Below are 12,981 nucleotides of genomic sequence, written 5' to 3' on the forward strand. Positions count from 1 at the left end.
TGAACAGAGACTAGATCATACAGCACCGGGTGATTCACGTACCGCAATGATTATTTTCTCCCTCCATTTTTATGGAACATGTAGAATGCACTGCGGTATGGCTCTCGCAGCTACACTACGGTTTGATTGGCCTAGCAAGTTGTACTGGCAGATTTCCATAGACGGGATTTGGATTGGCTGACCGCTTCGTCGAGCTTCAAAAGTTGAACATGGTTCAACTTTGATGCGAGCAAACGCGTAGCTTACGCTCCCCACAATGCAGTTCGACGATGCGTGACGTCACCCCAATTCAAAGTGAATGGGCAGAAGCGTTGAAGCTTCAACGCACGCCGCTATGTGGATGGACCGTACTCCACCGACGCGTCCCAGAAGCGTTTCAGAGAAGCGTAGCGTCGTGCGTGCAGGCTCGCAGTTTATTGTTATTTGATTCGGGTTTGAATTCGGTATTAATTACTGTTAAAACATTAATATGTAGTTGTTTAACTTCCACTCCACATACTGCAGCGACTAGAAACCAGGCTTGTCCTTTCTGATGTTGTCCTTGTAGTAAGCATTGGTTACATCATATAAAATAGGTGTGTTTTTCCAACTTCCATGATGAAAACCCGTCGGTCCATTTTGCGTATCGTAGTGGAGGTGTTGTGATGAAGGAGGGGGTCTGCTAAATTAGTATATGTGGGGGATGGGCCCTGGCCCGGATGCTCACCTTTCACTTCTGCGAGGAGGGGCTGCACTGCCCGAACTTACGTTACGTGCTGCGCGCATCAAAAATAGGATTCATCCTAATTTAGAGAAGCGATTCATCCTAATTTTAGAGAAGCGCTGCGCCGAGCCGCTTCTGGGACGCGTCTGAGCCGTAACGCGGCGCGTGTGGTGGAATAGCACCCATTGACTAGAGTGGCCGCGATCCGCACGACCGCCGCGGCGCAGCCGTAATGCGGCTAAGACGGACCCGGTGGAAATTGGGGGTCAGACTTTCGGGTGACGCCTTATCCCCAGTTTCCACTGGGTCCGTCTGCGCCACGCTGCGCCGCGTCACGGCTGCGCCGCGGTTTTGGTCTAGCGCCATAACCCACCGGACGCGTCCCTGAAGCGTTTCAGAAGCGTAGCGTCGTGCGTGCAGGCTCGCAGTTTTGTTATTGATTCGGGTTTAATTCGGGTATTAATTAACTTTAAAACATTAATATGTAGTTGTTACCTTCCACTCCACAAACTGCAGCGACTAAAAAAACAGGCCTTGTCCTTTCTGATGTTGTCCTTGTAGTAAGCATTGATTACATCATATAAAATAGTGTGTTTTTCCACTTCCATGATGAAAACCTCGTCGTCCATTGTGCGTATCGTAGTGGAGGTGTTGTGATGAAGGAGGGGGGTCTGCTAAATCAGTATATGTGGGGGATGGGCCTGGCCCGGATGCTCAACTTTCCACTTCCTGCGAGGAGGGGCTGCCTGCCCGACCTTACGTTACGGCTTCGCTGCGGCAAAAATAGGATTCATCCTAATTTTAGAGAAGCGCTGCGCCGAGCCGCTTCTGGGACGCTTACGGCGCGTGTGGTGGAATAGCACCCATTGTATAGAGTGGCCGCGATCTGTACGACCGTCGCGGCGCAGCCGTAACGCGGCGCAGACGGACCCGGTGGAAACTGGGGGTTACTTCTTCCTTCTCTCTATCTGTATCTGTGTACTCTCATGTTCCGAATAAGCTTCCCCCAAATTTATTTTTGGTGTCTATATCTACGCTGGGATCCTGAGTCGTGGCTGATCCTGAGTCCTGAGTCCTGATCTGAGTCCTAGGACTCAGATCAGGACTCAGGACTCAGGATCAGCCACGACTCAGGATCCCAGCGTAGATATAGACACCAAAAATAAATTTGGGGGAAGCTTATTCGGAANGTGTGCCTTGGCAGTCTCAGGACACCCTCTGTCCTTAGACCCTCACATCGTACAAGGAAAAACTTCCAAAAAAGGAAAAACCCCACAGTTTAAAGGGTAAAATGGGAGACACCTCAGGGAGAGCAACAGAGGAGGATCCCTCTCCCAGGACGGACAGACGTGCAATAGATGCCGTGTGTAAATCGAAAAGATAATACATTTACAACATAGGTAGACCAAATGTTTGGAAATGCATGTGTCTATAATAAGAAGATGAATCCACAAGGATGTCAACAATCTTGTGGGAGCCATCAGGGAAGTAGTATGATGAGAGTCAGGCAGGACCACAGCAACAGGATCAGCCACGACTCAGTAGATATTGACACCAAAAAGAAATTTGGGGGAAAGCTGGGTTATTCGGNCCCATTTTCCCCTTTAAACTGTGGGGTTTTTCCTTCTTTGGAAGTTTTTCCTTGTACGATGTAAGGGTCTAAGGACAGAGGGTGTCGTATTGTCATACTGATATTTTGTACAAACTGTGAAGTCCACTGAGACAAATGTAACATTTGTGATATTGGGCTATATAAATAAACATTGATTGATTTATTGATCATCCTAGCTCTGTACAGCACCATGTAAAAAAAAAGATATACATTTTTGTTGCACCTAATTGAAAACGGGCCTCAGCCTGGCCCCACCTCTTGCTCAGAGGTGTAAGGAGTACTCAGATATTGTTCTTAAGTAAAGTAGAAGTACCAGAGTAGGAATACTCTGTTACGAGTAAAAGTCCTGCAATCAAAAGGTTACAAGTATAAGTAATAAGTACTCATTGTGCAGATTGGCCCGTTTCAGAATAATATACATTATATGTTTTGATGCAAATTAATGAAAAATGTAAGCGTTTATCAAAGCTGGTAAAGGTACAGCTAGTTTTAATTACGCTGTATAGCCTACTGCTGGGTAGCCTGTGAATTTACTCAAGGTGTAACTAAAATCCTAATTAAGTGTTGATTTATTTATTATTGCGGAGTAACTTAAGATATTAAATAAATGTAGTGGAGTAAAAATAAGTACAAAGTAGTACAACAATTAAATACTCAAGTAAAGTACAAGTATTTAAAAATGGTACTTAAGTACACTACTTGAGTAAATGTACTGTTACTTTACACCACTGATTTAGCTTTTTCCCTTATGACCCTGATAAATGAACTTGGCTTACTCTTATATCACACCTATATTCGCCTGTCATTATGGTTTACTCAATATGGATTGTTTATTGAACTGTAATAATAATAGCCTAGACCAGAAGCTATTCAAGTCAAATATTAATATAATATTTTGAAATGAAATGCATTATTTCCACCAGGTTTTGACATCCAAAACTATATTAAGTCTATGGTGTGCATGAATATTGTTGACAAAAGTCAAATGAATGTGTTTTGTAAATGTACTCTCAGTAGAAATGTGTCACCAGAATTTACGAAGGGGCATTGAATGCATCATTTTCACACTCGCAATTGCGAAACCGTTATTTTGACGTTTATCTCGGTAATCACCTCAAACTTAACCTGTCTGTGCAAACCAGCCATAACATAGCTATCAGTTAACTATTAATCTGTTAAATGATTATATGAATCATTCAACTATACAACTCAGAAATTGTATGCCTGGTAAGTACAGTTTAGCTATCTGCTTTAGTAACGGCTAATTTAACGTTGAAGTTAGCCAAGCTAATATATTAGCACTTAGCTAAGCAGCTGGCGAACCTGCTCACTTGACATTTAATTGTAATTTATGTTCGCAAGTTACCCCTATGACAAAACCACAGGATAATCTGTTATAGTTTAGTTGACTATGGGCTGACGTTAAATATGTTTTCAATACATGACATGTAAGCAGATAGCATAGCTAGCTAACGTTAGCTACTGGATATTGTTTATACATAACGTTTATAAATAAAGTGTTCAACAGCACCACAAGAAAAGATAACTAACGATATCTAACTTTAACTATAAAAAATACTGCATGTTTTAAATGCTATCTTAACTCTTCAGACACTAATGATACAATGAATAATCAGTGGAGGAAGTAACCAAGTAAATATACTCAAGTAGTAGTTGTACTATTTTGACATGTTTGTACTTTTCTCGAGTATTTCCATGTATTACTACTTTATACGTCTACCCCATAGGTCTACCCCACCACATTTTCGAATTGGATATCATACTTTTTACTCCTCTACATTTATTTTAACACTCATAGTTACCAGTGACCTTATATACAAACTCATGATATGCTGTTATGATATAATGCAGTACTGTACTGCTAATCTATTCACAGTATTTCACGTATCTAATTGACTCTCTCTCTGACTTTTACAGTAACATTACATCCAAATGAAAGAAGCAGTACCAATGGCAGGAAAAGTGATTCCACCGTCATTAAACAAGAGGGCAGTGAACAACACTAAGAGTCCTAAACAGACAACACCTCAAGAGGTAAGGATAGCTTTCTTGAATCAAAGTCTATTCAATTAGCATTTAAAAAAGAATAATGATAAAGTGGCTCGAATTAATAAAAAAACGTTATAATAATTAAGGATTTTGCTATTTTAATTTTTGATATGTTTACTTATTAGATACACCTTTAAATCCTTGAATAATGTTTTAATGTAACCTTTCTATTCTCCATTGCAATAGAAGGAACATCCACCTGCAAATCAAGAGAACTCTCCACCCAAAAAGAAAAAACCTCCCTCTAAATCAACCACTGACAAGTCAGCAGATTTATTTGAGGTGAAAACTGCAGGTATGTAAAGTCATATTATACTGCCAGTCACACAAAACTGTTGTAAAAAAAAACTTTTATTTTATTGAAATTAGACTTCAGCATCAGATTAGCTAACATCAATTATCCATGTAAGTACCTATCTATCACCATATTGGTGGTTTATGATTTGTATTATTATTCCATAATGCATGTGTACCCTGCAGAGCGAAACTGTGTACCCTTCTGGCAGTTTGTCCGTTGACAAGCCGCTTTCACAGGAAACAGCGGCTGACAGCTCCAATGATTGGTGTAAATTGGGAGAAATGTGTTATATGAATATAGTGATCACATAATAGAATTCTTAATTGTTATTTTCTTCTGAACATTTGGATTACAGTGTTTTTAAAGCTTAAAAAACATTTATTTGGCAAGTAAATGATGCTAAAGCTTGCACTAAAGGCCTAACATGAAAGTAATAACACAAGTACAGTATACACTGTGGTGGTCCCCATATTCAGGCGTGGAATTAGGTCATTAGGCTTATCTGTCTTTCCTCTATCATCAAGACTGATCAAATAAATAGAGCACAACACCTGCTACAGGAGCTGCATCCACCATTACGTACAATCGTTCAACTTTCGCCAGAAATGAATGTGTTCCATAAACTCTGTCTCATTCTGTTTCTCCCGTGTTCGCTGCAATAGGCAATTACAACTATCCAAACCATCAACAATTATCATTTTTGAATTGCTTATGGCTGACCCTATGTGTCTATCTTCAGTATTATAACAAAGTGTAAAGCTTTGCTATCATTGCTTTTCTGTGCTAATCCAAATAGTCAAAATCACATGAATTGATATGGCCTGGTTCCCAAACAGGTAATTCTTCTACATCATATTTTCATTTACAAATAGAAAACTATATTCTCAGAATTGTTATTTTGTATTGGGGTTAATTGTCTTGATAAGATCCTTTTTTTGCCATTGAGTGACATTTCTGCATCCGTTCTGTTGTGCTTTCTTACAGGTGCAGGTAGAGAGGTCAGCATGATGTTTTCAAAATTTGCTCAAGTGTTAAGGTATGTTGTGTTTCAATCAACCAGATTCCATTTGATAACGTTTTGAAGTTTCTTGATTATACATAATACTCAAAACTTTGAAAATGCTCAATGCTTAGAACTTTCCATCTGAAGATAATGTTGTTACGATGTGAGGTGCAGGTGAAAGAACGATACGTGGAGAGAGGGTTTTCTTGCAAAAAATAAACAGGCGTTTTATTCTTAGCCTTCATCATTATTCCCCAGAAACACAAACTGCATGTCTGGTGCTGCATTCACCAGCAAGGAACAAACACAAAATGCCCCTTCCCCTCTCTTCCCAACAACATTTATAGGAGACTACCCGCCTTCCCACTCCAACCTGGCCAATCAGGTCATGGTTCTGAAAGCGGAGTGAAGGGTTAAATACAAAATTAAACACTGTTGTCTACATTTAATAAAACCCTAAAGGCTTAAGTAAATTCATTATTGCATCAACATACATATTATACCTTCAAAAACAACAAGGTCTGCTTAAAACGGATAGTTTTTAACCTAATTGACACTCATAAAATCACACATTTCCTGACCAATGGCGTCCAAGACTCCGCCTACTCATACGCCACATATAAGGAGTACTTTGGAGGCGTGCTCCCCCTTTGAGCACTGGGACAAGATGGCCTCCAGGTCTGAACAAAGGAAATGGTGATTACTTGGTGCTTGTGTATTTTACAGACTGAAAAATTAATTTAGATGCATTTTTATTAGTTTGTCTATGTAAACTGTTTTTATAACTTTAACTGAAATAAAGACAACTCTGAAAAAACATGTACTACCTTTCTTAACAAACAAATAGTTAAGACCAACATGTTAGTGAGGGAGTGTGTGCGCTTCCTCACAAATGTCAATAAAACATTAAAGATCTGTGGCTAAAAACAAACCCAATTTCAGTAAGTTGCTGGTTTTCAGGAAGAAATCATAGGTAGAAAGCAAAAGCCAAACACTTTAAATGCAGGTGCTTTTTTAAAGTTCAGTAGATCAGGTTTTCTTCCAAAAATGAGAAGGTGCGGTGACAACATGAAACCATTTTGAGTACAGACATTCACAGATTGAACACTGACACACTCTTCCTCCGTACTATTATTACCACTGTGATACTTCTCTAACGTCAGCACTTGTGGTTTGTTTCAGTGAGAGAGCTGCAGCTGATACCTCCCAGATGAAGGAGCTGGAGGGCATTTTGACAGAAGCTCAAAACCTCGAGTCCCACCTGAAGGAGAAGAAAAAGAACCTGAGGCAAACTCTGGCTCTAATTTCTGATAAACTGCTGGGTTAAGGAACCAACGCCGTGCAGAAGACCTTTTTATTTTACTGACAAATTATTTTTCTCTCATTGAATATCTTTGTTCATGTACTGCATGCCTTCTGCAGTTCATGTGTTAGTCATATTAACTAATACTCTGACATAAAATAAAGTCATACATGTTCACTGTTTTAATTTGAGAGTTATTAAAGTTATTAGCTTTACTAAAAACTCATTCTGAATATTACAATTACATTTTAATATAATATTTAAAATTATTTATTTTCACTCAACATGTGAGTTGTCATTCTTTATACTAAACTTCGCGGAAAAGCCTGTATATAAACTGACTCTTGCGACTTTTGAAATGTATCTTTCTGAAATGTATGTATTACTGTTTAGAAAGAATTAAAGTGGCAATCAAGTAAGAACAATTGTGTTGTGTTTTCATTTTAGATAGTTAATATGACTGATCTTTTGTGGAATTCAAAAATAAGGACATTTTACAAAAAATTAGTTTTGCATGACAATTTTTTTTCCATCCGCTAAATATTCAGGTGTTTTTTTTATTTTTATATTAGCAGTATTGTCAAAATCCAGCCAGCAGAGGGTGCAAGTGTGCCACATGTATACATCAACATTTACTGAAAAATATTCGAAATTCATAATGTTATAGTAGTGTTTAGTTTAGTTATGTTTCAATATATCAGTGACTGAAATGTGCAGTTCCTTTAGAATGAAGTTATAATAAACAATGGTATAATTGTAGCAATACAATACCTGTTTACACTGGCTGTAAAAATGTACGTGCAGTTCTGTTACATAATGTCCACTTGCAGTTAGAAAGCATTTTACAAACAATTGTTACTAAGAGGAGGAAATTAATGAGGATGACCGGATGAGAAGTGTATGTGCATTTTTATTGAGACTTACACAAGCAATTTACTTTATCATTCATTGGATTAACATATCATTTTACAACATGTGGGCGCTGTGCCAAAGTGTGCATTTGTTCAGTGTCCTGAACTCTTTTTGCAGACTTGCAATATTCTTAATTTTGCCCCCCTTTTTTTCCCCCTCAACTTAATATACACATGAATAATACCATTTTTAAAACAATGGTTTAAAGAATTGAAAGAACAACTTAAAACAGGAAAACATATTTCTTACCCTGCACATTTTCAACAATACAGCTACAATATGCTATACCTTCATAATTATCAATAGTATTACCTCGGTATATTGCTGGTATGAAAAAATATATATTTACATTTGTGTTCTTATTCCATTTGTGTGAAGTCTTATCTGTCCTATGCTATGTTTCAATCTTATTGCTGTTGGTGCTCCTAAAATGTATATAGGAGGCAATGAATATAGGTATATCTTATCTTATCTTAATATACATGATTAGGACTACCTGTGGAAGAAAACTATACATTCATATCTGCTTGGTGACCTCTAGATTCATGAGACAAACAACATTTGAGACAAACGGCACAGATAGTATTTACAATGTTCATGACCTCCTTGTCACGCGTCTATTGTGTGGAGTTGAATGTCCCGTGGAATCCGTACGGGATGTTGACAGGCACCTCAGCCCTGCCAACCTCCTTAAATGTTTTGGCATCTAAAACCAGGAGGAATGTACTCTTGTCCTGTAAAGATTGAAGACAAAGGAAGAAAAATAAATGTAAGATTCCAAAACATAAACAGACAATCGTTGAGAATCTGCTTTTTTTTCGGTTAATTTCACATAACTTTTGATAACATTAATTACCAAATGTTCTTTCCTATAATTAAAGACACAAAGAGCCTCCAAATCACTCAGTTGGGAGGTGTTGAGTTCATTTAAGCTGGTTTCTGTTACTTTATACAAAAATGATTATATATAGATTGTCTTTTTTCTTGTTAGGAATCATTTGAGTAGGACTTAAGTCACACCAGACGGATAAGAAAAGCTGTGACGTCCATCTTAACCTTCAGGTGGCAGGTTTGAGTTTTTTGCGTTTTGACGAGAGCCTATGTGGCCAGCCTAAGTATCCTCTTAAAATGCAGACCCGAGGAATGTTCGGTAGAACTGATATTGGCACACAGCGTTAACACTTCTTATTGTTCAGTTTGTATTGATATTGACCATCCTTTTTTAGATAAACCTTCAATGTTGTAAAACATCACTTCCGCCTTCCAGCAACCAGTACGTTTTTCAAGTATTATTGCTCAAAATAACTTCCATTATAGGATAACATTTCAAGATTATCTGGACAGGTATCAGGACCTTTAAGTGAGTTTAAACGCTAACGTCTAAGAGTGTAATTCTTGACTTTGCAAGATGAAAAATGTAGATGCATTCGCTTTTCTAAAATCTGAACGTGACTGACCTTGTTGGGTGTGATGACCACAGACATGATGACACCATCGTCCTCCTCTGTTGCATTAGGGGAAGGTACGAAGACTGGTTCAGAAGGATACAGACCAGGCTGTTCCCACACCTGTGAGTGAATACAGTAGTTACTTATGTGATACTGGTTTTCGTTTAATCTTCCTAGATGAATCAATATTTCACAGATTCAGATGGAAACTTGAGAGGGAGAAATACATCAAACTCAACTCACCTTCATGTGTTTCCCCTGGAGATCCATCTTGATCAGTGTGTCTCCTACAAGATGTCTGAAGCCGCAGCCGTAGAAGTATCGGTAGGAGTGGGTGTTGTACTTGCCATAGTTAATCTGAGGGAACTCAAGACCTCCGTATTGATGAAGATCCTCTCCGTGGAGGTCCTCATGGGTGCAGAAGACCTGTATAAAGAAAACACGCCTGAGTTTATTTGGCTACAGTTCGGTGTTCATTTCCCAAACTAACTTTGGTATATCCGTATTTGGAAAGGTATATCCACTCTCAAAAAACCTGTCTGTTTGCCAAATAGAGTCTTTTCGGTAAGTGGTCCCATATTATCAAACAATTCCTATAAGTATGCATTTTTCCTTTTTACTATGCGTACAAAGACATGTCATTAAAACAATTACTGTTACATTCTATGTTGTGTTGAAACATGCCTACCTTCTTCATATCAGTTCTTATAGCAGTTGCGGCACAGTCTGGCCCGTTCAAGTTCTGGTCGTAGGGCGTATCACAGTCCACATTGAGAGGCAGAACGAAACGTCGTGGGAATACTCTACACATGGTGTTGTACACCTGATGGGAAATTCAGAAACATGTTTTCAGGCTCATCGAACAAACAATTTTTTCAGCAAAAGCGAAGCAGCCGAAGCACTTCTTTACACCAATGTTCAAAGAATGCTTGAAAGCATGGAAGATACATCTTGGTAAGTATCAATTCTTAGTTATCCTGCTTACCTCATCGAGATCTTCTCCATTCTTGCGCAGGTTTTGTATGTTGTAATTGTTGATTGCCTGGCCATCATCTCCAGCACACATGTCTATGATCAAGAAACCGTCCTCCTCGTACGCGTTGATCTGGTGGAAAGTTGACAGCGCCTTGGCAAGGTACTTGATGTTGCTGAGCTGAAAAATAAATCACAGAAAGCAGATCATTGTAGTTTATTAGATAGTACAAACTTAGTGAATTGACTGCATTGAGTTTCAGAGTTTAGTGCCTTACCTCTCCTGTCTGCTTGTGAATCAGGTGGAAGATAGTGTTGAGTTTTGGGTCCCAGGAAATGCCCTCACTGATGCTTTTACCTGTCAACTTTCCTGTCACAATCTTCAGCAGGTCCATCTTTATGGGCTGCTCAATGAACACCACGTAGTTCTCAGACATTGCTATAATACAATGAGAAGATTACATAAGTTTCGATTCAAGATTCTGAAAGGACAATTCAGTTCAGTCCAATATAAGAATTTGCTGTTTCTGTATCTCATATTTCATGGTAAACTTGGGTTTTGACTATAAGTTGGACAAAGCAAGACATTTTAAGATATCACCTTGGATTCTGCAGTTTAAGTTTGCTAGGGATTGTTGGGACTGCATGAGTGTGTCTGATAGCAGTACTTTAATTACACGATGAAGACACTATATTTAAAGTATATCAGTCTTGCTGACCAATAGCTAAAGATCAGTAAAGGAGGCGATACCCATGTTCCATATTGGATCAGTGTATGTCTACAAGAAATCTTGGCCGAATACACATGAAGATTGAATCTGACTCTTTAAATGCTCATGCTTCAAAGCAATGAGTTGTTTGATTTGTGTTGCTCACCAAAACTGTGGTAGTAGGATGGTTTGCTCTTTTCTACGGAGGGAATGGAGCACAACACAGTGGCTCCCTCCAGGGTATCCCCAGCTGTATTCTTGGTCGGTGGCACTTTGATGATGTTGTAGGTCGCTCCTGTCGGCACAGATACATTTAGATTCTTTCTTCTGGCCCCCAGACATGTGGGGAGCATTGTTCAGAATTCCTCAGAATCAGAATTGCTTTATTTGTCCCACAAGGGGGAAATGCTGTTCTATACACCTTAAGTATACAGATTCAAATGGTGCTGTTCAAACAACCTGATGTAGTTTTTCTAAATTACCTTTGGTTCCGTATGAATTTCCCATGTTGTAAGTTGTTCCATCAGGATCAGTGTGAGGGTGCGCGGTCGCTCCGTTCACAGCAACGAATTTGCTCCAGTCCACCTAATAGGTACATTAACATGATTGAGTATTGTTAACTCTTGATTTCATCTACCTACAAGCCTGCTGTAAATTCACAATGGTTTATGGCTAATCTTAGCTTTGATGTATTAAGCCGTTGGAAATAAGATAGATAGGTCAAAGTTATCAGTCACAACCGCATGTTTTCCAACTACATTCAACTTCTTTTCACCTTTTGAGTGGTCTTCAGTGTCTCAGGGTCCACCTTGTGCATCACATTGGTCTCTGTGCTGACATAATAATCCCCTTTGTAGGTCACAAAACTCACATTGGCATTATCTGTGGGCTCTAGATGGAAAAAAAGATGCTAAAGTGAACACAGGAGAACCACAACAGGTACATACATATTGTATTACAAACTACATCTTATCCTCTGGATTAAATATGATGGGACAAAATATTTACTTGGTAATTCAAATCTTGACAGGAAGCGCTGGAAGAAGTTCTTGCAGGGGTCTGGCATGGTGAGCGTGCCAAACTCTGACACTACGATGCGGTTTTGCTCATTGTTGGCTTTGTAACTGTCACTGGACAGGAAGCGGCTTTTGTAGGTCACGCTTCCATTGGTTATTTTGAACTGGTGCAGGAGAGCCATACCATCAAACCAGTGGTTGAACCTGATGTTGGAGGGAGCAGGAGAAAGGAGTGAGCTTTGGGATGAAGTGGCTAAACTATACGTGTCAATACTTTTAGATCTTTTACTCACTTATGGTTTCCAATCTCAAACTTCCCAGGTCCGTTCCTCAAGAAGCTTCCATTGATCCATTCTGGGATTTCGCCGATGATGTTGGTGCTGATGGGCTCGGGGTTTTCCTCCACAGACCTCACAATGTTCTCAATGCAAGGCAGACCGTGAACATCTGTGAAGTGGTTGATGTTCTTCCTAGACTTGGATTTTTTAAGTGCTATGGAAAAAGAGTTAGAAAAAAAGAGTGTAAACAAAAAAACAAAGAAGAAATAAAGAATCAAGACATTAAGTAATTGATTTACCTGGGCTATTGTTCTGTTGTTGTGTGATGGGTTCCATGGCTGTAGCTTTTTTTTCTTCTCCTGAGTATAAAGCAGTGTCAAAGCCCGAACTCTGCCGTTTCTCCAGGACTGGCAACGTTTTATACTGTCCTCTTGTCTGGGACGCCCCCTAGAAACAGTCAGATAAGTTAACAAGCAGAAAAGGATTTCACAATTATATAAGCCTCTGAATGACAGAAGCACTTTGTGATCACAAGATGGTACAAGTGGTAACTTATTCACAGCTTTATCTCACTGACAAGTGGCAAAGAAATGGCTGGATCATTCTTTGCAAGTAGTTGTTTTTGTCATGTAATAATGATATACTTTGTTATATTG

General features: G+C 39.1%; 1 protein-coding gene across 1 annotated transcript; it reads right to left on the reverse strand.

Annotated features, from left to right (window-relative positions):
* Positions 1–7,879: 7,879 nt before the first annotated feature.
* bco2b (beta-carotene oxygenase 2b) lies at positions 7,880–12,702 on the reverse strand. The gene is made up of 12 exons (XM_010774501.1): positions 12,625–12,702; positions 12,341–12,539; positions 12,040–12,251; positions 11,807–11,922; positions 11,514–11,616; positions 11,198–11,326; positions 10,600–10,760; positions 10,335–10,502; positions 10,038–10,172; positions 9,593–9,775; positions 9,359–9,469; positions 7,880–8,635 (listed from the first exon to the last, which is right to left on the reverse strand). Exons 1-12 carry the CDS (start codon positions 12,659–12,661, stop codon positions 8,519–8,521), a joined length of 1,671 nt encoding a protein of 556 aa, XP_010772803.1. The 5' UTR covers positions 12,662–12,702; the 3' UTR covers positions 7,880–8,518.
* Between the last annotated feature and the right edge of the window lie 279 nt (positions 12,703–12,981).

The sequence above is a fragment of the Notothenia coriiceps genome, unplaced genomic scaffold (genome assembly GCF_000735185.1).
Source record: "Notothenia coriiceps isolate Sejong01 unplaced genomic scaffold, NC01 NC01_scaffold00014068, whole genome shotgun sequence".
Classification (NCBI taxonomy): domain Eukaryota; kingdom Metazoa; phylum Chordata; class Actinopteri; order Perciformes; family Nototheniidae; genus Notothenia; species Notothenia coriiceps.

Excerpts from the sequence above, each read along its gene's own strand:
- bco2b (XM_010774501.1), bottom strand. The coding sequence starts at position 12,661 with ATGGAACCCATCACACAACAACAGAACAATAGCCCAG. Across the intron at positions 10,761-11,197 it reads ATCCTACTACCACAGTTTTG|CAATGTCTGAGAACTACGTG; the intron begins GTGAGCAACACA and ends ATTGTATTATAG. Across the intron at positions 8,636-9,358 it reads TGGTCATCACACCCAACAAG|GACAAGAGTACATTCCTCCT; the intron begins GTCAGTCACGTT and ends CAATCTTTACAG.